At 43.2% G+C, this 27700-nt stretch overlaps 2 protein-coding genes across 3 annotated transcripts in view; one reads left to right on the top strand and one right to left on the bottom strand.

The window, feature by feature from the left end:
* Positions 1-19625, top strand: part of Lepr (leptin receptor) — an 84324-nt gene extending 64699 nt beyond the window's left edge. Inside the window, exons 15-19 of one of the 2 annotated variants that reach the window (XM_041651956.1) lie at positions 514-696; positions 2095-2190; positions 3742-3847; positions 5154-5229; positions 14585-19625. In XM_041651956.1, the coding sequence (XP_041507890.1) occupies positions 514-696; positions 2095-2190; positions 3742-3847; positions 5154-5229; positions 14585-15409 (1286 nt within the window). In that variant the 3' untranslated portion in view covers positions 15410-19625. Of the gene's footprint in view, positions 1-513; positions 697-2094; positions 2191-3741; positions 3848-5153; positions 5230-11360; positions 13781-14584 lie in introns of those variants that run through there. The other variant, XM_041651955.1, reaches the window with a different exon arrangement.
* Positions 19626-24628: 5003 nt separating this feature from the next.
* Positions 24629-27230, bottom strand: LOC121447877 (PRAME family member 12-like). Its single transcript, XM_041651149.1, has 3 exons — positions 26944-27230; positions 25757-26332; positions 24629-25151 (listed from the first exon to the last, which is right to left on the bottom strand). The coding sequence occupies exons 1-3, from the start codon at positions 27228-27230 to the stop codon at positions 24629-24631; spliced, it is 1386 nt and encodes a 461-aa protein (XP_041507083.1).
* Positions 27231-27700: the final 470 nt, after the last annotated feature.

Below are 27700 nucleotides of genomic sequence, written 5' to 3'. Positions count from 1 at the left end.
CAGTAGCTGCGCACCTGGTCAGGTTTTCGCAGCTCAGGGGAGATGCTGAATGAAGACCAGGGTGGCTGCTGCATGGAGAAACAGACACAGCAGAAAGAGGCTTGAGACATGCATGGCCTGTGGGACCATGTAGGCATGAGAGGAACGGCCTCCTCAGGTGTGGAAATCCACCAAGGCTTCCTGAAGGGACTCTGCTGAGGGCAGCTTTGGAAATGTCACTCACCAGTGGGAGAGAGAACTGTGTGGGAATCGGACAGTTTGATTAATAGGCTTGTGTGTGACTCCAGCTGAGAACAATTTTGACCCTACCAGAAGTCTGTTTTTAGATCTGAGGTAGAATCATTCTGGTTCTCCACGTCATAAACTCCTGCCCTCTGCTTGCATGAGCTCCAATTCATTTGTATCAACTGTCTGCCTCCTCTTCCTTCTCCCTTCTTCTGGGTTATTCCTCAAGGCACTTAGTACATTTTTATTAATCTTGAATTTAAAATAATTTCCTCCTCTTCCCCTCAGTGAGTGCTGTGCAGTCACTCAGTGCTTACCCCCTGAGCAGCAACTGTGTGATCCTTTCCTGGACTCTGTCACCTGGGGATTACAACCTCATATACCTGGTTATTGAATGGAAGAATCTTAATGAAGACGATGGAATGAAATGGCTTAGGATCCCTTCGAATGTTAGGAAGTATTACATCCACGGTATGTTCACAGGACTTTTCTTGGGTTAGGATGACACCACAGATTGGGAATTTAGACAATAAAAGGGTTAATGACAATCTCAAAATGCAGACGCCAAGGGCTGCCAACTGAATTATAGTCGTGTTGCCTGGTCAGAATGTTTGCTGTATTTCTGTGAGCGTTTTTCTTTTATGTTTTACACAGATGCAATCAGATGTCCCAAACCTTCTCCCCAACCCTTTCTGTCAGAATATGTGACGATCGTATAGCCTTTTATTCTAAAGTGTACCTAAGGTATTTATTTAGTTGAGTTCATGTTGCTTCCATCTTCCTTCTTAATGTCTTCTAAGCTCTAACGCCACGCACCCCCAACTCAGTACCCAATCAGAATGTCACTAAGCAGTGAGTAGAGGGGCTAGGCTGGAAGTCCGAGGATTTTGGACCAGCTGACCTAGGTCAGTGTAATCCCGCCAAGAATGACCAGTTACCCTGAGAGGTAAGTGTACAGGATAGCACCCCTGGTTTTATGCCATCTAGAAGACCCACTTTTTCTCATTCATTCCCAACAATTATTATAAATTCTAAGCAAGGGACCAAATTTCTTATGCCTGCCGTGGGTGGTTTGCTCTATCCTGTCATGGAGAGGGATGAGGAATGCAGGCTTCTCGGGGCTCTGCCTCTTATGGGCTGCTGGTCATGTGTCGTTAGCATCTGTGAGAACCCTTGTCACATCTGTCTCCTACATTGCTGTGGGGATCATCGTTCTCCACGTTATTGAGACCCCAGATAGTACAAGAGACCCCGAGGATGGTAGGAGAAGGGAGAACACACTGTCCTGGAGCAGGAAATTCAGGAGCAAAAGAGAGAAAATGCCTTGAACTTGAACAAACTCTGCTCTCACCAGAGCATGCCCTTGAAAAACGAGTCATATGTGTCTGAGGAAGAGGTTTTGTTTATTTTTTTTCCATCATTTTAAAAATTTCTTTTACATACCAACCAGTTTTCCCTCTCTCTCCTCCCCCCACTTCCCCCTACCACCCGCATGCTCTCCTCCATCATCTCCATTTAGATGGGGTCAAGCCTCCTGTGGGAATCAACAAAACTTGTTACATCAAGCAGAGGCAGGACCAAGCTCCTCCCCCTGCATCAAGGCTGAACAAGGCATCCCACCATAGGGAATAGGTTCCAAAGAGGCGGCATATGCATCTGGGTGACAATCGTGAGGAGGAGTTTTGAAAACATATTTGAAAGTAAATATCATTGCTAGCAAATTCTGGAGCGCTTAGCTTATTTCTGAAATCCTTTAGCCTTCAAGCTGTCCTGAAATAATGAGCAGCCTGGGACAGCTCAGTCTGTATTTTTCTATGTAGGTTTCATTCTTAGTTAACACGAACTCTTATTGTTTTTTTTTCTTTTCAGATAACTTTATTCCCATTGAGAAATATCAGTTTAGTCTTTACCCAGTATTTATGGAAGGAGTTGGAAAACCAAAGATAATTAATGGTTTCACCCAAGGTAAAAGAAAAATGTTATTTTCTTTCTAAAAAGAAAAGTATTTGTGTGCGACACATGCGCTAATATTGATGTTGTGTACCTGTGGCCCACATCCAAGTGGAGGCTCGGGAATAACCCTGGGACCCCTCTCCTTCTACTCCAGATTCAGGTCATCAGACTTGCACGGTAAATGCTTTCTCTGTTGGGGCGTCTCCCCAGCCCTACTTTCCTTTCTCTATGTGTTTTGTATCTCAGTATTTATTCTCTTTCTGGATTAATTTCTTCCTCATAGGGTCAGGGAAGAGCTGAGAGTTTTACCTAGATGTGTCATTGGGTTGTTCAAGGAAAAAAAAAAAATTTTTTTTTTTTTTTTTTTTTTTTTTACCTGAAACTGGCTAGTTAGATTCACTGGACACATTCTGTTTGGATTGCTGCACTCACCTATATTTTAAACTTCTTATTCCTTTTTAAGTTGTTAAATCAAAGCAGCCCCATAATACAGTTTCTAAAGAGAAGCATTTTAAGTGCTTCTACAATAATAATTATTTATTGTTCAACAAGTACGTGTTGGACATTGTTCTAAGGACCGAGGACAAAGTGGTGACCGTAAGCCTGCCTTTGGGACTTGGGTCTCAATGCTGTACAGGCGGTAATGGTCAGTGAATACATTATTGAAGACACAGAGCCCGGTGGAAGGCAATGCCTTGGGGGCAAATGCAAGTGAGATGAAGACAGAGAGTTAGCACGTGGGGAGGAAAGGATGGCTAGATGCTCTTTCTGTGGGTTCTGGTCCTTGAGGAAAGCTCTCAGAATGGAAGGGAAGAGCATTGCAAGCTGGGGTGCCACGTGTCTCCCCTGGAACATCTGAGAATGGAGGGCAAGCTGGGGTGTCACGTGTCACGCCCTGAGGAGTGAATATGGTAGCTAAAGCAGCAGCAAGATCATCAGGCCAGAAGGCTCTTGTAAAGGCACTGAGGCCTTAAGCTACAAGACACCGGTGTGTCAGAGCTACGAGGATAAGGATTGGTGGGTGCCGCCAACACGGTCTGCAGGAATAGACAGTGAGTTCCTCACAGCAACTTTAGTTGGTGCTCTGACTCATAGAGTTTAAACAAAGATTAGAAGGAGCGGCCTGGCAAGTACAGGCAAATAATGCTAAATTTCCAGTATGATTACTAGTCAAAGCAACTATTAAGGTGGCCATAATGCATTTTTATTTCTCCTTTAAAAATACTTACTTATTTTAATTTTTACATGTATGGTATTTGCCTGGACCAAATGCATTCCTAATACCCTCAGAGGCCAGAGAGGGAATCAGATATCAGCTATCCTGGAACTAAAGTGATAGGCAGTGGTGAGCTGCTGTGTGGGTGCTGGGAAACGAACCCCGGCCCTCTCCAAGAGCAGCCAGTGCTCTTATCCCCTGAGCCATCTCTACAGCTCCTAATTCCTTCTTTTATAAGTTTCTGTACGTTTGGAGGTAGTGCAGAAATTGGAATACGTGTTCTGAGGATGGTTTTGCAGAACAGTCTCCTGAAGCGACTGACGGTTTGACTTGTGTCTGTCTTTCAGATGGTGTGGACAAGCAGCAGAGCGACGCGGGGCTCTATGTGATTGTGCCCATAATTATTTCCTCTTGTGTCCTGCTTCTCGGAACACTGTTAATCTCACACCAGAGGTATCGCACTGGGTGCTAAGCACTTTTGCCATAAAGAATGTAGCTTAAGCGTATTCAAAATTTGACATAAAGCCTAACTCACAGTATTAACTAGCATAAGAGTATTGAAAATGTCTTTATATGTATTTATATGTATATGTACATGACGCAAAAGGAGAGGTTGTTTTCAGCAAATGATTTTTCATCTTAATAGGGCGACAAAAACTTGAAGGCAGAATTCAGCTTTAAAATTCAGCTTTAAAATTCAGCTTTTCCCTTCCTTCCTTCCTTTTTTTTTTTTAAATTTATTTATTATGTATACATATTCTGTCTGCGTGTATGTCTGCAGGCCAGAAGAGGGCACCAGACCTCATTACAGATGGTTGTGAGCCACCATGTAGTTGCTGGGAATTGAACTCAGGACCTTTGGAAGAGCAGGCAATGCTCTTAACCACTGAGCCATCTCTCCAGCCCTCTTTCTTTCTTTCTTTCTTTCTTTCTTAGCCAGGGTTTCTCTGTAGCTTTGGAGCCTGTCCTGGAACTAGCTCTCATAGACCAGGCTGGCCTCAAACTCACAGAGATCCGCTTGACTCCGCCTCCCGAGTGCTGGGATTAAAGGCTTGCGCCGCCACCACCACCGAGCTGAAACAGTTTTTCTTTATATACATCCAGTAATCAGTTGACATGTAACAAGAAACCCTGGACAGTATATTCTTAGGTTTGGTAAAAATGGCTTTTAGGGTTCTGCAATCTGAACTGAAGATTTTAGGGAGATCTCAAGACCTTACAAGTAGCTGTTGCATGGTGACCAGAAGCAGTTCATCATGGCAGCAGGCAGCACTCTGCCCCCCAGAGGACAGAAAGCTCCCAGGTATCTGGTTTGACAAATGGCCGCGAGTTCCCTGGTGGCTCTGTGGGAGCCAAACCACTTGCTGAAACACCCAGCTCACGAGGTTTTCTCACTCATGTCAGATCAATAGGAGCTTTAATCCTCCATCAAATGGAGGGAAGACATTACAATCTGGTATCACGCTTCAGTTGAAGGACAGGGGTGGCACCCTAAAAGTGTGCCCAGGTGACCGATGGCCATTTAAAATGTCTTCTAAGGAAAATCTGCCTGGCACACAGCTTTCAGTAAGAAAGGGTTGGTTATTAATTTCTTCACAGACATTCAGTGAGATCACTTTGCGGGATCAAATGTAAACACGGGTCCGGCCCTAGAGAGGCGATCCAGCCCACTCATGCTGGTACTGTGTGCTCGCTAGCTGTTAATGCCTTTTCATTTTGAGTGTGTTTCTAACCACAGGGCTTCATCTCTCCTTTACAGAATGAAAAAGCTGTTTTGGGAAGACGTTCCAAACCCCAAGAATTGTTCCTGGGCACAAGGACTTAATTTCCAAAAGGTCACTGTTTATGTATTTTAACCCAGAATATTTTCAGGTTGCATTTTAGATAGAACTTCCAGATCTTTCCATATCTTTAAGGCTTAGAAGGCTTTGCTTTGTCCAATTCATTTTGACGAGTCTGTTCATCATTTGTCCTTAGTAATAGCCGGGTGTAAGGCTTTGGTCAGAGGAGACAAAATTCAGCCTTCATCCCATGAGAGCGGACAACACACCTATCTTCTTTTCTGGTCATGGTGAACTAAGGAATAAATACTACAATGGAAAGGATCATCGTAGACGGAGAATAGATAGTTGACTGACTTTTTTTTTTCAGTACAAATGAGCTGTCTTTAGGCAAAAAGCTCAGAATCGATATTATGTTTCTACCACTTAATTGTCACAATTACTTACAAGTACGTGTTATTTTCAGATGCTGCAATCGGAAGGATGCAGTATAAATAAAACTCAGTGATGGAGATTTGTAGTTGAAAGATTTTCAATACTTGCAGCATTTAAAGGTCTTAATAAGTATCAGTTATTGTTTTATGCTACTATTTACATATTTATACATGATAGACTTTGAGTTACCCCTGGGGTATTCTGTCATCGAATGTAGGAGAGAAAAACAAAAGCTTATACTGGTGAGGTGTCTTATTCTAGACCCAGGATTAGCTTCCCCAATTATAATTTATTCTAATTGTAGCTATTCTAGATATTGACACGACCCATGGGGAGAAATATGTTTTCTCTTCCAGCCTAGCACAGATATATAGGCATGGAAAAAAATGAGAGAAATTTTGTAGAAAACATCTTGCTGGGAAGAGAAAAGAGAAAAAACGGTTTTAACTCTTTCATTTTTAAAAAAATGCTATCAGCAACCCACTAACCTGATCCCCAGCCTTCAAATGGCACGTGACTTGCAGATAACAGGATACAGCATTGCAACTAGCCCATGAGAAGCAGGTCCCGGTGCACACACCACAAGCCGCTCAGCTGCTTGAGTCAGAGTCTCCCATCAGATGAACTAACAGCCTGTTTTCAGAAGCGGCAGCTGTGCGGTTTTGCATATAAGCATGCGCTCTGTGGCATCTTTTGCTTTCTCCAATGCTAGCTTCTTCTGCCTCTGACTCCCCCGCTGTGCCCTCCCAGCCTCTCACCCGGGGCTCCTTTTATTTCAGGAGTGCTCCTGAGTTGTTTTCAACTCACAAAATACCACTCTTCTTTTTCTTCCACAACTGATTCATGCGATCGCATTTCTCATAATCGTGGTGGCATCTCGGATGCACACGCGCATCATCCATGGACGTGTGCAATGGGCACAGAGCGAGTGTTTACAGATGATAAGGAGAGATTGCCGCGAAACTCGAGAGCAGGCTTTTAAGACATCCTCCTTGTCTTCCAAGAGCAGAGTCCACGAAGAGTGGCTAGGTGGAAGGAATCAGAACTTCTCTTTTGGCTTCTGTGACACTTGTTCATTTTTCACTTCCCATGTATTCATTTTCTCAGTTTGTAATTTTACTGAAGACCTGTCCTTTGCCAATCACTTTTGCTATACCTTGGGGCTATATTGGTAAGAAACCCTCTGTATGTTCCTGGATTGTACAGTCTGGTGGGGGACGATAAACACTTACCAGGTCATCATTAGAAATCACTTCGCAGGTCTAAGCTCCAGTGTGCTGAGGGCTAGGATGTGGAAACCTGTCTTGGAGCATGGATGGGTATGAGTGGGCATGATTAAGAGATTGACGTTTGATCTGGTTGTGAAGGTGCACACCTGGAATACATATCCAAGGTTTTGGAAAGCAGAAGGGGGGGGGGGTTGTGAGTTCCAGGGCTGCATAGTGATTTTGAGGCCTGCCTAGGTTACATAGAAACAAACAAGCATAAGAGAAAGAAGAAAGATTAAAAAAAGGAAGAGGAATGGTATTTCAGTCAGTCCCGGATGATGGAGAGTCGTTACCTGACTCCATGATGTTAGTGTAGATACTCTCACAGTCAACCGGTGATGCATTCTCAAACTGGAAACACAGAGAACAGACTAGGCACATTTTCCTCTTACAAACAAAGTTTTCTTTTCTAAGTTAAAACAACCAAATGCTTATCTAAATAAAAACCGTAAAGCTTCAAGGCAGTCATTGTGCTGCCTCTAAAGGAAGCTAAAGTCCTCCCCCCGTCCAGCATGGCATGTTCGGCATTTTATCTTCATATTTTTGTGGAAAGGAAATCTAACTTCTACTCAAGACAGGGTGTGGCCCTCCTTTCCAAATGCCTGGCAGAAATGAAAGGACCTAGGTCGGGTCAATCAGTGGTCATCTTTAGTCTCTGGCTTACCTGGTGTCTCACTTGCCCCTCTTGGAGCTGAGGATGATGCTGGATTTGGCAGAGCATCTGGCAGAGATTTTAAGTAAATTGAAAGACCACCCTAAACTTCCAGAGTCTTGGAAATTGGAGTGAATTTTAAAAAAGATTTTATTTATGTGTGTGTGTGTGTGTGTGTGTGTGTGTGTGTGTGTGTGTGTGTGTGCAGGTATACACAGATGCCTGAAGAGGGCACCAGAGGCCCCAGAGTGGGAAATGACAGAAGCTACCTGACCTGGGTTCTGGGAAAGAAACTCAGGTTCTCTGGAAGATCTGGAAGCGCTGCTAACTGCTGAGTCAGCTCTCCAGTCCATAATGTGTAAATTATTTTTAAAAGACAGAGGGTTATGAATATCCCCATTTGTGAGAGATTTCTCTTTACCTTTGCAAGTATTTCACTTTCTCTTTTTCAGTATATGTAGTGTTTATGTATTTTTAGGGTGTAGCAAAGATACACCATTAAGAATCAATGACAAGGGGCTAGAGAGATGGCTTAGAGGTTAAGAACACTGACTGCTCTTCCAGAGGTTCTCAGTTCAATTCCCAGCAACCACATGGTGGCTCACAAACATCTGCAATGAGATCTGGTGCCCTCTTCTGGCCTGCAGGCACGCATGCAGACAGAACATAATAAATAAATTAAAAAAAAAAAAAGAATCAATGACAAGATAGGTTGAGGGTGGGTTGGTAGCTTGCCCTGACTACATACCCAACCGGGTCTTATTAAAACCTGGATTCACACCCAAGTCCCTCTGACAAAGTGATAATTCTTGCCATCAATTTCATATTACCATTGTGTCCCCTAGTGTGGTTAATACTCACTAAATGACACACTCAAAGATAAATGAGATGGTCGATTGGATGTTACATTTATTTTAACACAACAAAAAAAAAACCTTTAGGTCCAGGATCTGATTTTTCTAGAGACCATATATGTAAAAGACAAAATCTCCTTTATATTTACAAGTGAACACATAGTCAACATCTTTAAATATCAGAAAAATGCAAGTTAAATCCACAAGGTACCCTCCACAGCTTGTGGGATGTCCATCACAGAAAAGACAGAAATACTAGTCAGTAGGGACACTGAAGTTTTCTGACTGCCCCTTAGGAATATAAAGACAGTGCAGGCTTTGAAGAGTCTGGCAGGTCTTTCCATCTGAAACCAGCACTCAGCCATCTACCCTAACATTTCTACCAAAAGAATGAAGAAACTTTTGCACGAATATGTATTTATGAAAATTCATAAAAGAATTGTCAATAATAACCTGAATTTGAATAAAAATCCAAATGACCTTCAAATAATAAATGAATCATCAAAATATGGCATATTTATTGCAAGACAAAGGAATAGATAGGCAAATATATATCCCAGGGCATACTGCAAAGGAAACAGCCAATAGAAACCCAATGTTTTTAAAAACCAATTCAGATTCAGTAGTTTTTTCTTTTTCTTTTTTTGGTTTTTCAAGACAGGGATTCTCTGTGTAACAACCCTGGCTGTCCTGAAACTAGCTCTGTAGACTAGGCTGACTTTGAATTCAGAGAGATCTGGCTGTCTCTGCCTCCCGAGTGCTGGGATTAAAGGTGTGTGCCACCACCGCCCAGCCTGATTCAGTAGTTTTTTTAAGTAATATATTTTAAATCTATAAATTTCCTTTATTTTTCAAATCCTGATTTGGAGGAGCATTACTTTTTATGAATGTGCCCTATACCTATAAGACCCAAACATCTAAGCTCATTTCTAACTTTTCTCTAAAATTAATTTTCTCCTCTTTTAACATTTTCATTTCTTTCGCTTATATTACATCAAAAGCAATACTGTCTTAGTCAGTGTTCTATTGCTGTGAAGAGACACTTTGACCAAGGCAACTCTTTTAAAAGAAACCATTCAGGGCTGCAGAGATGGCTCAGAGGTTAAGAACATTGCCTGCTCTTCCATAGGTCGTGAGTTCAATTCCCAGCAATCACATGGTGGCTGACAACCATCTGTAATGAGATCTGGTGCCCTCTTCTGGCCTGCAGGCATACATGCAGACAGAATATTGTATATTATAATAAATTTAAAGGAAAAAGGGAAAAAATTTAAAAAAAAAATAAAAGAATTCATTCAACTCTGAAGGCTTGCTTACAGCTTTAGAAATTAGTCTATTATCATCATGGTGCAGAATGCGGCAGGACACAGGAAGGCATGGTGCTGGAGATGTAGCCCAGAGCTTTACATCCTGAACCAAGATGAAAGACAGAGAGACATTGGGCCGGGGGTTGGCTCTTGAAACCTCAGAGCCCACCCCCAGGGGCACACCTCCTCTAACAAGACCACACTTACTTCAACAAGGTTAGCATGCAAATAGATGAGCCAGTGGGGGCAATTTTCATTCAGCGTCCCTGGCCCCTCTAGGCTTGCAGCTGTGTCATACTGAAAGCTGCTTTCAGGCCAACTCAAAAGTTCCCAGAGTTTTTCATAGTCTCTACACCGGTTCAGAGTCCAAAGTCCATGTCTTTTCTGAGACTCAAGGAAAATCCTTTAGCTGTAAAACCTGTAAAAACCAAAACCAAAAAGCCAATCACATGTTTCCAACATACAATGGCACAGACTCTATATTACCATTCCAGAAGGGAAGAAAGGTAGCATGTTGAGGAAATGTTGGACCAAAGACTGAAACCCATCAGGGCAAACTCCAGATTCTGCATCTCCATGGCTGATGTCAAAGGGCTCTTCAGATCTTCGCCTCCTTCCAGCTGCATTGACTGCAGCCTGCTTCTCTCTCTTGGGCTGGTTGCATGTCATGTCTGCAGCTTTCCTGGCAAGTATCCCAGCTCACCATTGGTCTGGTGGTGTCTCCAGTCTGTGAACTCAGCCTAGTGAACCCCCCTCCTCTTTTCCAAGGGGCAGCTCATCATTTTCCACCTTTCTCTGTTTTGAGCCGCCCACCACCCCTGCTGGCAGGAAGCCTGGCTGCCAGTGTTTGTTCGGGTGCATGCCCTGGCCCTTCTGTCTGCCCTTTGAAGAGCTGGAGAGGAATACAAGTGTGTAGCTTAGGATAGACTATTGACACTGTAGTCTCCTGCCTCTCTCCTCCCCGAGTCGCCAAGACTTTCAACTGTGTTGCCTTTAATCTCAGCAGGCCACTTTTCTGTCCCTAAATTCTGTCTTCTCCTAGAGCAGCTTGAGGATGCTGTCAGGGATTCACGGGCATTGACAGGTTTGCCCATCTGTGCACTGCTCTGTGACTTTCTGGGTTCTCTGCAACTTTAGAAAAACTTACTTTTTCAGTTTTTCTTCAAACAGAAACTTTTTGAACTACCTTTTTTTTTTTTTAAAGGAAAGATTGTTCTTCCTCTTGTCCATTTCTCACATGCCTATCACATCACTTTAATTTCCCAAAAATCAGCACCCGGGGAACAAAGTCTATTGTCTTCCTTTTACTTTTTTCTTCTCATCACTTAACCCTTATCCTTTCCCACCCCTCACACTCTTCAGTGTTACTGTTGATTTTATCCTCTTTCTTCTGTGAGTCCTTGTTCTTTTACCTATTCTGCTACTGCTGCCATAGTCTTCCCTGCTAGAGTGATCGGCCTGGTCTTTAGACTATCCCTAGCATTCAGTAAGGAGAGAGAAGTCCCTCCAAGACCCTGGCCCTCCCCTCTCCTATGTACATCACTGTAACACAACACAAGAACATAGTGTCTGAGTCCATGGAAAGAGAGGGGTTGGAATCTTTTGTCGTTGGCTTTCTGCATGACCATTTTATTTTGCTTTCTTATTTTGTTCTATTTTATTTAAACAGAGAACGGACATTCTTTGAAGTCTCTCATGACCACCACAGATGAACCCAATGTACCAACTTCCCAGCAGTCCATAGAGTATTAGAAGATGTTTACATTTTGAAAGAGGGAAACAAACCCAAACTATTGTTTGAATTACTAAGAACTAACATATGATGAACTTAATAGAGACATGTACGTTTGTGGCCACTATGTGGGTTTGATGTAGTTCATTTGGGGTATATGCTTAATTATCAGAACACCTAAAGTTTGATATTAATAATCATGGTCTCTGCTTTCAAATTTTTATTTTTCTGGTCATAAAATGTTAATGGTGTGACTGTTGTGGTCGGAACATATTCTGTTTCCAAATGTGGTAGAAATGTAGTCAAGATTGCTGGAACTAGGGAGCTCGAACAGGTAACTTCTGACATCCAGCTTTGCAAAGACCCCCCGCCCCCGGCCGCCCCCCCCCCACACACACACTACAGGGAAGGTATTTAGCTTCTATTTCTATGTGTGAAAGCTTCTCTACTAGATTTTTTTGGACACTTATAAATTCATGAATTTCAGATTCTTCTGAATAACATGGCTTTTGTGTACCAAACTTGGAATAATCTAGGAATTTTAGTTTTCTATAGTCTTGAACATGACTTAAGTTCTAACTCTTATTTTAGTTTAAAGAAAGCCAGAAGTTGTGGCTTGTGGTGATCACACACCAATGGAAGCTGTGTTTCATATGAGGATAACCCCATATAGACCACACATTAATGGAAGCTGTGTTTCATATGAGGATAACCCCACATAGACCACACATTAATGGAAGCTGTGTTTCATATGAGGATAACCCCACATAGACCAGTGGAAGCTATCCTTCATTTCAGGATAACCCTACACACGCAGGTCAAATTGCCCAGAGCAGAAGAGAGTAACAACCTCCATGAATCAATTTATTTCCACTGAATCAGCCGAAGACTTCTGGCAGACAGGGAGGTGTGCAAGAACGGGAGACTTTCTGGGATTTTAAAAATAGGTCCTGGTAAAGACAGGGCTTTTCTCCCTGAAAAACAGATGTCTTGCCATATCTGTTAATATATAGTATAGACTTTATTGCTTACATTCAAACTAAACCAAATCGATGGACACAAATAACATTCAAATTTAAGATATGTGGGTCACTTAGATGTGATTGGTAATTTTATTTGGAAATCTAAAGAAAGTTAAGACACTAGGAGGGTTGTACCCCCTTTCCTTCCTTTAATATTAATAGACATCATTGTACTATAAATGTCTAGCTGCAAACTTGTGAAAGGTTGTTTTTCAATTCTTATATCCACAGAGTGAAATAAATTTTGAACAAACATACTTTGAAGAAGTTCTGTGACCATTGATAATATATAGTTCAGTAATGTGTTGTTTAAAAGCATTTATTATTTAAACTTTCTACATGGATGCTTTTTAAGATGCCCATGACTTGTTCCACAATTAGCTGTACATTAAGAAGGTTTAGGCCCGGGGCTGGAGAAATGGCTCAGTGGTTAAGAGCACTGACTGCTCTTCCAGAGGACCCGGGTTCAATTCCCAGCACCCACATGGCAGCTCACAACTGTCTGAAGATCCAGTTGCAGGGGATCTGACACCTTCACACTAATGCACATAAAATAAAGTTAAATAAACCATCAAAAATATTTTTTAAAAAAAGAAGGTTTAGGCCCCATGGAGGAGATGGAACAGATCATTTGAAAAACACACATGAACTCAACTGCATGCTGTATGTTGTTTCTATTTTTCCATATTGGTAGAAAGAAGCAAAATGAAAGGATCGGATGTCAAGCTCATTTAAACTTTTTAAAAAATTCAGCAATATATGTAGTAGAAATATTAAGGGGAAAATTAGAATGTTTGGAGGAAGTCACAAATGTACAGATTCCTGTCAGAAACAGTGTGGGAGTAGGATCCATTTTCTTCTCACTCACAGCATTTTTAGCAGTGTTTGTCAATCAGTATTTTAACACTGACATAGGTCTATGCCATTACAATAGTTAGTGTTCAGTATATTTATTCCTCTACTGTTTAATCACTAATATATTTCAGCTAAGAGTTTGCAACTGCTGTGTTTTTATATGGGATATGCTTGCCATTGTGAAGAACATTTGAGTATACTGCTATCTCAGGCCATAACTCAGAATTCATTTTATTAGCTTAAAAAACTATAACATTCAGAAGCTAAATCACACGTATGATCTATGAACTGAACGTACTTTCTACTTAGATGTGTTATCCATTCAGTGTGATATATTTGCAGTATTTTTATTTGAATTCTATGTTTTAAGTTTACATTGTTTGTACTGAGCTTTTTGCATGCAGATTTTTGATTTGTAGCTGCTTGACAGGATTTCATTGTTATGTAACCCTTGTTCTTATAAAAAGAAAACATGCTGTACATTTGTCTTGCGTGTTTGTCTTCATTCCATGTGTTCCATAGGATATATCTTTACATGAAGTTATGTATAAGGAATAACAGTGTTCAAGTCTGTCAGTGTCTCTTTCATCATCTTCAGCAAGTAAGTGCCATTGGTTGTCTACCCTTAAGCAGATTCTCAGTGTGGCCAGAGGCAGGTATGAGAGTCAGTTACTCCCCCTCTGCATCGTATCCTGCGGTATGAAGCAGTTGTTGGTACTATCTCTAGAAAACTTGTTTCGCTCCTTCTGTTGTATTCCAACCTGGTTTTCTGTTTGTTGGTTGGTTTTCATGCCTAGAGATCAAATTTTAATTTTGTGGAATTTGCTATAACATAGAATGGCTTTTTTCAGAAGTCATTTTGTAGAAGTTGTTATCAGATAGAATCACTTATAAAATAGGATGACCACTATAACATAGAACGGCTTTTTCTGAGGAGAGAATTCTCCAGTCACAGTGCCCAGGCTCCATGGAGGCTGAAGCATTTGCAGCTATGGCTCACTTACTTGTGGCCCATGGCCATAATGGAATATCCAGCTCATTTTTACCACTGAAGAGTGAGTTGTGTGTTTATGATTGTACCATTTGAAAACCACAAGTCTGACTTTGGAAAGCCAAAACTGTCTCTCCCTTCTGGTTTTTAATATTTCAAGTTTTCAACCCCAAACTGTGTTATTTGTAGTTGGCTGGCATCCCTTGTTTTTAACCTTATAGGCTGGCCTTTCTGCAGGTGTGAAAGAATGAAGTTGTAACAAACTGAACATTAAAATGTGTCTTTTCTTTTAGCCGGAAACATTTGAGCATCTTTTCACCAAGCATGCAGAGTCAGTGATATTTGGTCCTCTTCTTCTGGAGCCCGAACCCATTTCAGAAGAAATCAGCGTCGATCCAGCTTGGAAAAATAAAGATGAGATGGTACCAGCAGCTATGGTCTCGCTTCTTCTGACCACTCCAGACCCTGAGAGAGGTTCTCTTTGTATTAGTGACCAGTGTAACAGCGCCACCTTCTCTGGGGCTCCAAGCACCCAGGTAACTTGTGAGGATGAGTGTCAGAGACAATCTTCAGTGAAATATGCAACGCTCGTCAGCCACTCGAAAACGGTTGAAACGGAGGAAGAGCAAGAGCTTCTACATGGCTCTGTCAGCAAGAGCATCTCCAGCGAACACTCCCCACTGAGAGCATCTTTCCCTAGCAGCTCCTGGGAGATAGAGGCGCAGGCGTTTTTCCTGTTATCAGATCAGCAACCCAACACGATTTCTCCACCAGTTTCATCCTCGGGGTTGGATGAACTTTTGGAACTGGAAGGGAATTTCCCTGAAGAAGATCCGAGTGAGAAGTCTATCTATTATTTAGGGGTCACCTCCATCAAAAAAAGAGAGACTGATATGTTTTTGACTGACGATTCAGGAGTATTGTGCCCATTCCCAGCCCACTGTCTGTTTAGTGACATCCGAATCCTCCAGGAGAGTTGCTCACACTTTGTAGAAAATAACTTGAATTTAGGAACTTCCGCTAAGAAGACCTTCGTACCTTACATGCCGCAGTTTCAAACCTGTTCTGCTCACAGTCATAAGATAATGGAGACGAAGATGTGTGACCTCACTGTGTAATCTCGTTCAAGCAGTCTCTAGTGTTGTGTGCCCGTAGAGCGTGTCATGTGTAACATATTCTTTTATTGTTGTGGATGTGGGAGACAAGCGTCAGAGTCTAGTGTGAAAATGATTGTTTCCAAATTAATTGTGTCGATCTTCTCTCACTAACACAGACAAAACAGAGAAGGAAGACTTCATGAGTCTAGCGATGTAGATGGATTCTCATTGAATATACTGTTAAGTAGACTGGGGTGGTCTCTTATTTCTAAGATCCCTGAGATATAATTGTCTCAAGGGTGTTTTTTTTTTTTTTTTTTTTTGCCTTACCTTGAATTGTTTTGTGTTGTGCAAATTCACACATGTGCACGTGCACATTTAAACTGGCCAGGTGTCCTTGTGTGCTTCGGACGTGTGTGACGTGTTTGTACTTTGTGCCACCCGACTGTGTTCTTTGAAGTCTCCTGCCGTTAAATGTTGAATATAACTAGAGAATTGAAGAGGGACGGGTTAGCCCGTCACGTTGCAGCAAAGCCAGGATCCGCGGCAAAGGATACAAGTTTCTGTTAGAATGACGGTTTCGTCACCAGCACGGGGATGGCAGTGTGAGCAGCCTGGAGAGCAGGGTGCCAGCCTCAACTAGAGTACCCGGGAGTGATTGTTTTCTGAGGGACTGCCAAATGCCACTGCATGCCTCTCTAGGGTCACCATCGCTCCCTGTCTCCACCCGGTTGCTAGTTCTCCGCTCATTGGCTATCACTAGTTAAAGCACCCGCTGTACTCTACAATTTGCATGCTTTAACTTGCTTACTGCAATAACTGCACGAGGGACATGCTCCACATTTTCGCTGTATCATTATCCCCTGCCAAGGATAAGGCCATTAAGTCATTTGCCCCAAGTTCCAGACTTAATGATTGAGGAACCAGAATTCAGATTTAGCTTACATTCTTTTTTTTTTTTTTGACAGTGATATTTTCTCTTTTTTTAAAAAAATCTTTATTTATTTATTATTTATACAATGTTCTGTCTGCATGTATGCCTGCAGGCCAGAAGAGGGCACCATGTGGTTGCTGGGAATTGAACTCAGGACCTTTGGAAGAGCAGGCAATGCTCTTAACCTCTGAGCCATCTCTCCAGCCCCTTAGCTTACATCCTTTAAATGCTACTGACTGAGTTTTAGACCTAGCTCTTACATTGCCATGCTTTGAAATCAAAACAACTGATCTTATCAAAGAAGACCCAGTGAGAGGAAACAGGGTGATGGTTGAATAGTTGAGACCTAGTCTTGGACTTGAAAACCGATGTGGGGATGTATTATTTATTTCAGTGTTTGATGTAGCAAGATGACTCAAAGACAGTCTAGCAAACAAGAAATCAGGTTAAAAAAAAAAACCCCTGCACATTCAGGTGTCCACTATCAAGAAGAATTCCAAGAGTATCAGTATCGTCAGAGTGAATACATTAGGGTTAACGGCATGCTTATGTACTGCCAAGCATCAGCAGCCTTTCACGCTGACCTGAGACTGGGGTGTTGGTTTTACCATCACCTTAAGTAGATCCCGCCTTGCCATAGCTTCATGATGGGCAGTAATAAGTGATAAGACAGATCCTTCGCCGTAATTAGATTTTTTCCCCCCAGACTTCGTGTTCAATGAAACTGTCATATGCCCTGAGTTGGTAAAATGGCCCAGGATCCTACCGTCAGCTGATGCCTGTTCTGGCATGAGAAGGCAGAAGAGCACAGTTGGTGTTCTGTGCAAAGATACAGGAAAATTTTTGTTTCCACTGGTTTTCAGTAATAAATTATTACATGTTGAAATTGAAATCTATCACTTTTAATATTTGCCTATTGCTAAAGCCTATTAATTGAAGGTACAGTATAGGAGAGATGCGAAATTTAAAATTTTTCTCACTCAGTGTATAACTAGAGATTAACCACTGGGCATGTCTGCTGGGATAGCGTCGGTTTGGGCTTTCTGGGCCCAGATCAGTGCGTAAGAGAAACCAATGGATATTTTCTTCAGCACAGGAACGAAAATGGTGTGTGGGTGCCAGTGAATTCATAGATCCAACAGTCATTGAAATGCTGCGGGTTTGAGCTAGAGGAATCTAGGGACAGCATATGAATGTGAGTGCGTTGATACTGTGCGCATTTGGGCTAGAGGAGTCTAGGAAGAGCATAGGAATGTGAGCTCATTGCTGTGCTGAGATGAGTTTCCTTCTAAAAACACAAATCACATTGGCAAGATTGACTGACATTTGCCATCATAGTCAGATCAGAACTGAGCTGCAGGCTTTGGCTTATGGGTACCCACAGAATAATGTTAAGTTTATTGCCAGTGACTTGGGTTCTGATTTCCACTTAATGATTTCACTATTGCTACATGCTAGTCACTGGGTCCTTGTGAAAATGGTTGCTAAATCAAGTTTTGTAAAATTTAGGGAAAATATGTGATGTTTGATAACTCAGAATAATCCCACTTTTCTTTCCAAGGCTCCTATAAATGTTTAAGGGATCAAAAAGTTCAATATGAATTTTGGAGTTTTGTTTTTCAGTAGTTTTTGAACTTATCTTTGGTGTTTGGAGTTAACCCCAAGCCTCATGCCAGCCTGCCAAGAGCTCTAATTCACTGAGAAACAACTTCCACACTCGACCTCTAAAATCTTGTGATGAAATTGGACCGTGGGAGCGCATGCCTGTCATTCCAGCCCTCAGGAGGCAGAGGCAGGAGGATCTCTGAGATCAAGGCTAGCCTGGTCTACAGAGTGAGTTCCAGGATAGCCAGGGCTACACAGAAAGACTCTGTCTTGAAAAACCAACCAATCAACCAACCAAGCAACCAACCAACCAAGCAAAAAGCAAACAACCCAAAGAGCAACAACAAAATAAACCTGCGATGACTGTGGAGTTTTGACTATGTCTTTTAAAGGTCTCAAACTGAAAAACAACCACTCTCTTTAAATTCAATTATAGAAAGTGAATCCATCGTGTGAGCCATGGCTCACTCCAAACAGTGAGAAGAGAAATCATGTGTTAGGAGTGGCAGGATTTTATGTCTCCTAGATCAACACCCAAACTCCGAAGAACAAAGATGAAAAACCAGAAGCCACACTGTCTCTCTGAGAGTCGGGCTCCTAATACAGCCTTATGCTCCATCTATAGATGCTCTGCATTTGACAAGCGAGGTCCCTTTCTTTCTGAAAAAAGATTTGGGTAAAGTTCCCAAGCCAGTGGGAGAGCCTGGACTTGAAGTTAGGATATCTACCCTTTGCCTTGTCAATCTTGCAATTCTTCTCATACTTTTCCTGTAAAATTAACCCCTTTCTTGCCAATGCCAAGCATATGTTCACATCCCTCTAGTAGTGTTGACATTAGCTACCGAGAGCCGCGGGAAAATAAACTTTAGGCTGGAAGAATTGAGAGGCATGCACACAGGGACGTGGGCAGCAGACTGACGAATCAAGAGCTGCTGCGTCTACAGCTCTATGTCCCTTCCAGTGGATGTGAGCAGATCTCTGATACCAGGTGACTCTCAAGGAAATTTATCTTTGTTCATCCTCCAACACTCATCTTAATAGTTGCTCTAATGCTCTGAAGTAGTTTCTCGGAAAAACCCGTTCCCGGACTTTAAAGCACAAAATGAAAATGGCGCACCGTAGCTTGATTAAGCTGAGGCTGCATGCAGGTGGGAAAGCCGTTGGTGTAGTTACAAAACCTGTGAAGAGCCATCTGTGAGACGGAGGCAACCCAGGCAGCGAGTTTACTCCCTTGAGCCTCGAGTTTGTAACAGTCAAGGCTTCTGCACGCATCGTCAATGTTGAGTGAGCAACTTAAACTCCAACGGGTTACAACTGAGACACTGTGACACGTGTTTCTATGAGCAACCTGAAATGGATTCCATGGATGGGGTTTGTATCGAATGAATTATTTTTATATAAAATTTATCAGTATTTATTTTGGAAAGTTGCACTTGAAAATGTCTATTTTTCAAACTACACAGAGCAGAAGATGCGTGACACTAAATTTCAATGTTATAAAGATCTAAGTGGGTTTGTTGTAAGTAAAATATTTATCCAAAAAACACGGACCTGAGAATGAACTTGGAAGATGTTTAATTTTGTAGTGAGATTCCTATATTGTACATCTTCTACTCTTGGAACTTGTGTCTAAGTTCTGGGCAAGGAAGTCTTTCTGTTTCATGAGAATTTGTATGATAATAAATGTTATAAACCTAAGCACTGGGAGATCTCTAATTGTGTTCTATATAATTACCCTGCTTCTCTGTAAGTCCTCACAGGCCTAAGAGTTAGCATCATAGTCACAGAGACATATGATTTCATCTTTCCATTGTGCAGGATCAGGGTTAGGGTCCTGAGAGGTGAAAGTCAAAGGAGAATTATTGTGGACTTAGGTTACTTGGTTACTTTATCCATAACTTTATAGTTTATGTAAATAGTTAATATAAAGTTTATATCTGCTGTCGGCCTTTGAATGGGCCTTGGAATTCCTATGAACATTCGTCTCGCATCTGGTAGGAGTCTGGAAACTCCAAGATCTAAAATCCTTCTCATGGTCACTGAATCCCACTTACCCAGATGCACACTGGGCTCTAGCAGTATTGCTACCACCTGTGATGAAAGATGCCCACCTGAATCATTAAGAAAGGTTACCCATCTTATCCCCTTAGAGCTCTTTGTTGGGGTGTTTAGTCTTCTCTTGGAATAAGTCATGATCATACTTTGTTATTTAGGCTTCTAGTAATTTGCATTTTTGCTATCTTAAACTGTGCTCTGACATATTTTTTTTTTTAATTTAAAAAGGTAACTTGGGGAAAATTTCAAATAGAGAAATATGGAAAGAGTAATGGCTTCCTTTGATGCTCAGTCAGCAGTTACCAGTCCCCAAGCCTCCTCTGTTATCATTACACGGTGGTGGGTGTGTCCTTTTAGGGGGGATCAAACCTGGGGTCTTGCTAGCGCTAGGCAAGTGCTCTACCGCTGAGATCTATTCTCAGCCCCACCATGTGTCTTAAAGGCTTTATACAATTAGGATTACTATGTAACTAGAGTAACAGCCTAGTGATTGCTTACTAATTACAATGTATCCTTTTATAAAGATGACTTAGGGGCTGGAAGGATGGCTCAGTGGCTGACACTGGATGCTCTCCCACAGCACTAGACTTTGGTCCCCAGCACCCGCTTCAAGAAGCTCACAACTGCCTTAACTCCAGCTCCTGGGGACCTGACACCCTCTTCTGAACTCAGCAGACATACATGCTCACGTGCCCATACCCCTCCATCTACTTAACTAAAAATAAATCTTAAAAGACAAGACTCTTAAAACTATAATGATTTTTAACATCTCAAATTTCAGGATATCTAGATGATTTATAACCTCATATTAGCAATTCTGAAATGGGCATTCTCACAGACAATTACATTCTGACACATATTTTTGCAAAATTACTTCACAGTACTTGGCTGCAAGTGTTAAACCCAACTCAAATTGATTTGTGTATCTTTTCTATACTTACTTTAACTTGCAGTTGGCCACATTTTCATGTTTAAATCATTTGGTTTTTATTGCCACGCTCCTTCCTTAATTTTAGTGACTATTAACAGTTTGTTGTAATTAATTTTTGTATTTGTGACCAAAGTTTTTCTTGGATATACCATGTTGCTACAGAGACTTTCTGCACATAGCTTCATAAATTTGTATGTGTTTCTCCTTGTGGGGATACCTAGAAACAAGATTGCCTAGATTCTGATCTGATGTAGCTTTGCTACCTCCTGCCAAACAACTGTGGTTTGCATCAGCACCACCTTTCGCCCCTTTTGCTCTGTAGATCACGTGCCATCACTCAGGATGTTACAGCCTTAGCGATGGCTATCATACTTGTGACTGTCCAGTTGTTGTTTCTACTCTTAATTTGTATTTCTCAGATGTGTAACAATTCCTTTCCTGCCTTTTTTTGTTATTGTTTGATATTTTGGCTTCTGTGCAACTCTCTCTCTCTCTCTCTCTCTCTCTCTCTCTCCCTCTCCCTCTCCCTCTCCCTCTCCCTCTCCCTCCCTCCCTCCCTCCCTCCTTCCCTTCCCCTTCCTTCCTTCCTTCCTTCCTTCCTTCCTTCCTTCCTCCCCCCTCTATTTTATTTTTTTTTTGGGTTGTGAGCATAGCCTTTAATGGCTAAGCCGTCTCTCCAGTCCTCTTTACTTCTTTTTGAGATAGACTTTAACCATCTAGTCCTGACTAGTCTGAACACACTATGTAAACTAGGCTGTACTCCATCTCACAGGTATTCACCTGCCTCTACCTCCCAAGTGCTGGGATTAAAGGCCTGTGCCCCCATAACCGGCAATTTCTGTGTACTTTATAAACATCAAACTCATGGTTTAATTTTCTCTTTAGTCTTTCTGGCTGGACTTCTGAAATGCTATCCCTTCTTGTATCTGTCTTTTCTCTGGTATAGTATCTCTTCAGTGAAGTTTTTAGTATTTTTTTTTATAGTGTGGATCAACAATGTTTAATTCTTTTAGATATTGTCCGAGAATATCCTTATTTTACCTTTGATTTAAAATATCTTTTTAAGCCGGGCGGTGGTGGCGCACGCCTTTAATCCCAGCACTTGGGAGGCAGAGGCAGGCGGATCTCTGTGAGTTCGAGACCAGCCTGGTCTACAAGAGCTAGTTCCAGGACAGGCTCCAAAACCACAGAGAAACCCTGTCTCGAAAAAAAAAATATCTTTTTAAAAAAGATTTATTTATTTATTTTGCACACAAGAGGAGAGTACCAGATCTCATTATAGAAGGCTACAAGTCATCATGTGGTTTCTGGAAATTGAACTTAGTACCTCTGGAAGAGCACCCAGTGCTCTTAAGCTCTGAGCCGTCTCTCCAGCCTCGATTTAAAATATCTTTAAAAATGTAAAGGACACCTAGGAATTCTGTGCATGTATAGGGTGCAGTGTGACAGATCAAGACATATGTGTAACAGTGGTGAGATCATGGTGACTTCAGCCATTTTAAGTTTGTGTTGGGGCCATGCGAAATGCTCTCCACTAGCTATTTTGAAATACACAATCCATTATTGCTAGCTAGCCATAGTTATCACAGTGTAGGTAAAACATTAGCTTTTCTTCATATCCAGTTGGTAAATACCTATAAATTGAAAGTGTATGATTTATGAGTCTGCTTAAAAAGAGAGAAGGCAGAAAGAGACTGGAGTCTGACCTTCAGCAGTCTGGACTGTTTGCATTCGAGTACACAGTGAAGGACAGCCTCTCTCCCACAGGAAATGAGGGGGGCCTGCCAGGGGAAACAAGCTGGCTGTGGTCCTTTGTAGGCGTGTGGGCGGTGTGGGGGTTGGGAATGAGGAAAGTGCTGCAGCTGTAGCCCAGGTCTCTCTCCTGCAGCCTCTCCTCCCTGAAATTGTCTGCTCAGGTGAGACAGATATTCCTTTCTGGGCTGACCAGTAACTGCGGAGCAAGATTATCTGTAATTTCCTAGGACTCTTGGTTTATAGCCAAGGCATTCTATCCTTGCAAAGACCCATAAGCTCAGAAAAAGGTGGGGAGTAGGAGCCTCAAAAGAAGCGGGAAACAGCGACATCAACTCTTTCTTAACTGCTTAGAGCTGAGCAGAGTCATTGTCAGAGGGGGTTAGTCCTAGGTCTATTGAAGAGGGGAGTCCTTTGGTCATTTAGCAGAAGGGAAATTTGAACAGGATCCGCTGCAGTGGATCAAGAGATTACTCCCATGCATTCTTGGAGAGACATTTGAAAAATAAGCGTTAAAGAGCAATAAGCAGATGAGTTGGCTGCAAAGTAAAATTGAGACGCTTCACAGAAAGAGAGGGGTAGGAACCTGAGAGCCAGTGATCCAGTGAGAGGAAGTGGGTTTAGGGTTGATTCAGGGTGACAGTGCCTTGTCCCACCTCCAGGGAGCGCTGCTCCAAAGTGAGCCAGCAGAAGCAGCAGGGAGCATCAAAGGAAACAGAGAAAACAGGACTGGTGTAAAGAATTCCATCTGACCTGGGGTGAAAGGGATGAGGTTCTCGCACAGTATCTGAAAGGGCTTTTTGCAGTTGCATCAGAACAAATACAGCTGTAGTAGAAGACAAACACAAAATACAAACACACCACATAAATTTGTTGCAAATGAGAAAGGGCTGAGGTGGATGGCAGGAACCTGGAGTCCTCCCTAACAAGAAGCTTAGTTGGATTTTTAGCTATAAGGCACGTTGGATTTTGTAAAAGGCTATTTCCACTTCTATTATATCATTTCGGTGACTTTTGCCTCTAAAAGTCATGGGTATGTTGATGAAACATTGCTGCTTCAGAGATAAATGTTTATGGTGGATGGTCTTTTTATGTATGCCTGTGTTGTGTTTGCAAGTATTGCATCGAAAGCACTTGGACCTATGTTCATGAGGGATAGTCACCTATTTTGTTGTTGTTGTTGTCTCTTTATCTGGTATTACAGTCATGCCGGCTCTTTGTTTTGTTTTGATAGTTTAAGAAGGATTGACTATAGTACTCATTTGGATGTCAAAATTCTGTTATGAATTCATCAGGCCTGGGATGTTATTTAGTCGGAAAGATTTTTTATTTTTTGTTATTTTCATGACAGGGTTTTTCTGTAGCTTTGGAACCTGTCCTGAAACTAGCTCTTGTAGACCAGGCTGGCCTCGAACTCACAAAGTTCCTCCTGCCTCTGCCTCCCGAGTCCTGGGATTAAAGGCATGCATCACCACGGCCTGGCCAAGAAAGATTTTTATTACGTATGAATTTCTTCATTGTTATGGATCCGTTAGGTTCCCTTTAGTTCAGGAAGTTCTTCCTCCCTTCGTTCCTTCCTTTCACAGATAAGGGACCTCAAGACTTTAAAAATGGAGACAAGAATAGTGGCCAAGAAGGACCTCAGATGGTAAGCGTTCACCTTCCCAGGGTCTGACAAGTGAATCAAAACCACCACCTAGGAACAACCACTTCGTTAATAGATACTGCTGGAAGCTTCTTTTAGAAATACCAAATTTTATTTGACTCTTAAGTCACTTGTCCCCGTGGTCCCATTGTTCTCCATGGCAACTTTCCTCTTCCAACTGAACCGCTACACCATTATTCCTAATCCCCTCTCTTCCACAACGTTCTGCGTCTATTTGATGACACCCCCCTGCTTTGGACGTCACCTCCCAGTGCCCAGCAGTAGCCCTCTCCCTCTGTCCACAAAGATGTCTGCTCTCTAGTCATAACACACAAAGCAAGCACCAGCAGCAAAGCAGACAGATCCGGGACGCCTTATGGTTCGGAGAAGAACCATGAGCTCAGAACAAAGTCTGGCAAATCTATCTTCGAGGACAAGATTCTCGTCATCATAGCACTCCCAGGGGGCAGGGTACAGCTCCAGGGCCAGCTGGCTCAGGTTTGCTGTGTGGTGGAAAAGGTCCCGAAGGACAGCCATGGAGCTGTCATTGTTGTGGAAGTCGATCTTAGTGAGTTGGGTGCACTGGCTTAAGGCAGGCAGGAGAGCACTGAGCTGGGAGACCTTCATCCTACAGCCTTCCAATTCCAGGGTCTTCAGAGTGGCTGCGACTCTCTCCAGAAGAACACGGAGGGGCTCAATACTGAAATGGGACAGTACCACACCGCTGAGGTTCAGGTGTATGAGCTGATGTAGGTTTAGACTCAGGGGTAGATGATTCAAGTCGGCCTGCGAGAGCTGGGAGTGAGTGATGGACAGGCTCTCCAAGGGGGTTTTCAGGCACCTAGGGAGAGACAAGAAATGAGCTCTCGCAAGTGGAGTTGGAGAGTGTTAGTGACGTGGTCGTGGCCAACACTATGATGGGCGGGTTAGCATGGCTCAAGTTCAGTCTCACTACTCGAGAGGCAGGCACAGCAGGATGCTGTCAATACCTTCTCACTCAGGTCACAGTGTTTTACACCAAGGTCAGTCAACATCATAGTGGGATTGCTTCAGGATGTACACACTGATACTCCTTTACTAAAGTACTGGCCGCCTCAGGGCTACATTGAACAAACAAACAAAATAATTAAAGACCTAGTTACGTGCTTGGGGTATCTCTGTAGACCTTCTGGATACAGACGCCAGCAGCAGACTTGATCCCCATTCACACTGCTTCACCCCAGCCTCTGGCACTCAGTGTCAGTGCCAGGATTTCCTCCAGCTTCTCAGCTGATGCCTTACTGATGCCCTACACAGCCAGCCATTCCCACACCAACACAGAGGCAGGCGGCCACCCTTTCACAAGGTCTCCAGCCCTGTTGGATCCATTGTGCCCGGCAGATACCAAGGGTCTGCTATCTGCAGAGCACAGAGAAACATTTTGCTCTGGTCTGCAGGACATCTTACCTCAGCAATGCCTTCAAGTTGCCTTTTAGACAGTAGATGCTATTCATATAGAGACATTGGAGACCGTCAGAGTTGGAGAACTGTGGAACCGGCTCAGTAACACAGCTCTTCACATCTGGTGGAGCAGAGTCACCGCTAAAGACAGTCTTGGAGATTCCCAGAAGATTTCCCAGCTGTCCGAGGAAATGTGCAAGCCAGGCCTGGCTTCCCCGTTGCCACCAGGAATTCCGTTCCAACTCCTGGACACGGTCTCTGTCTAAGATGTCCAGGATCTCTAGGACAGTGGAGACGTGGGATGCTCCGATCTTCAGCTCCCTGCAGCACAGCTGCACCGAGCCTTTCTGCAGCCTGGCCCACCTCAACAGGTATTGGTCAGTTCCCCTGAGATGCTCCCCACACAGGTCAAAATCAGCTAACACCCTCAAGGGCTGCTTCACAGTGCACTGTGGATCGGGCGCCAGAGTTTGCTCCTGGCTCAGGACCTGCTGGCTGTAGCTGATCTCTGTGCCTCCAGCCTGTCCGTCCCAGAAGTCCGAATGCACTTTCCTCAAATCAAGCTCTTGGAGTTTCCACCTCCTTGGAAAACAGGTAGAAATAGCAAGAGCTGGGATCAGACCCTACATAGTCTGTTCTTCTTCCACACTCCATTCCCTTCCCGTCCTCCCCTGTCTCATAGATAACTGTTTGTTTTCATAGCTGGGCATCACGCCATGGCCTCATCCTCTGGGAAGGGCTCTTTTCCCCATTGGCATCTGCAGTTCTGTTTTCCCGCACTATGTTTACCGTGAGTCCTACCTGATCCCACTTTGCCTGGAAGCACAGGGACAGGCTCACTCTGAGGCTGTGTCAGAACTAAGCTGCCCTCCATACCTGACTGTCTTTTGTACCTTCTGGGACAAGATCTGAGGCCTGCCCGGTGGTGGCACACGCCTTTAATCCCAGCACTCCGGAGGCAGAGGCAGGCAGATCTCTGAGTTCGAGGCCAGCCTGGTCTACAGAGCTAGTTCCAGGACAGGCTCCAAAGCTATACAGAGAAACCCTGTCTCGAAAAACAAAAGAACAAAAGGCCTCTGCAGTCCTCCACGCTGGTGCAGTGAGAAAGCTCAGATCCACATTTGACTACACTCTCCGTCATTCCGGTTGTCCCCTGACTGGACCTGGAGCACCATTAGAAGGGTCTTTCCTACCTGGGACGAACCTTCTGTGTAACCAGAAAATCCAGTGCATCGAGCACAGCCTTCAAAGTGTCTGTGTGGGAGATAGTCATCAGGGACCCCACGGGGAGGCAGTGGAAGGGCCAGGCTGCCACCATTGCCCTCAGGACGTTAGTGTGTCTGCCGGTGAAGGCCTCCTTGAAGAGTGGAGGGAAGAGCTGCATGGGCAGGTCATCTAGAGCATTGATGGCGAAGGCCTCGTCCTTCAACAGCCGCCGCAGTATCTGCTGCTGGTGTGTGGCTTGGCTTAGGTCACTCATTCTTGTAGATCCTCAGGATCCAGAATCACGGGAACGCTTCTGGAAAGAACACTTTTTCAGGCTGAGGCTTAGGAAGCCCTTCTTCCTCCCTATCGAAGAAATCACTAAAGGGCCTAGTCACACCTCTGTAGCAAACCACCACCACCAAAACAAATTAAGTCATGAAAGTCCTGGTAGAGTTGGGTGGTGGTGGCAGCAGCGAGCGCCTTTAATTCCAGCACTCACAGGCGTGGTGGCACATGCCTTTAATTCCAGAGGTGGAGGAGGCTGGCAAATTTCTGTGAGTTCAAGGCCAGCCTGATTTTACTAGAGCTAGTTCCCTGGACAGGCTCCAAAGACAGAGAAACCCTAACTTGAAAAACTGAAGGAAAAAAAAGAAAGAAAAAGAAAAAAGGGGGCCGGGCGGTGGTGGCGCACGCCTTTAATCCCAGCACTCGGGAGGCAGAGGCAGGCGGATCTCTGTGAGTTCG

This window comes from Microtus oregoni, unplaced genomic scaffold (assembly GCF_018167655.1).
Source record: "Microtus oregoni isolate MIOR12 unplaced genomic scaffold, Mior012 000005F_ref0000423, whole genome shotgun sequence".
Classification (NCBI taxonomy): domain Eukaryota; kingdom Metazoa; phylum Chordata; class Mammalia; order Rodentia; family Cricetidae; genus Microtus; species Microtus oregoni.
The sequence above is the reverse complement of the archived record's forward strand: the minus strand, read 5'-3'. Positions and strand labels throughout refer to the sequence as shown.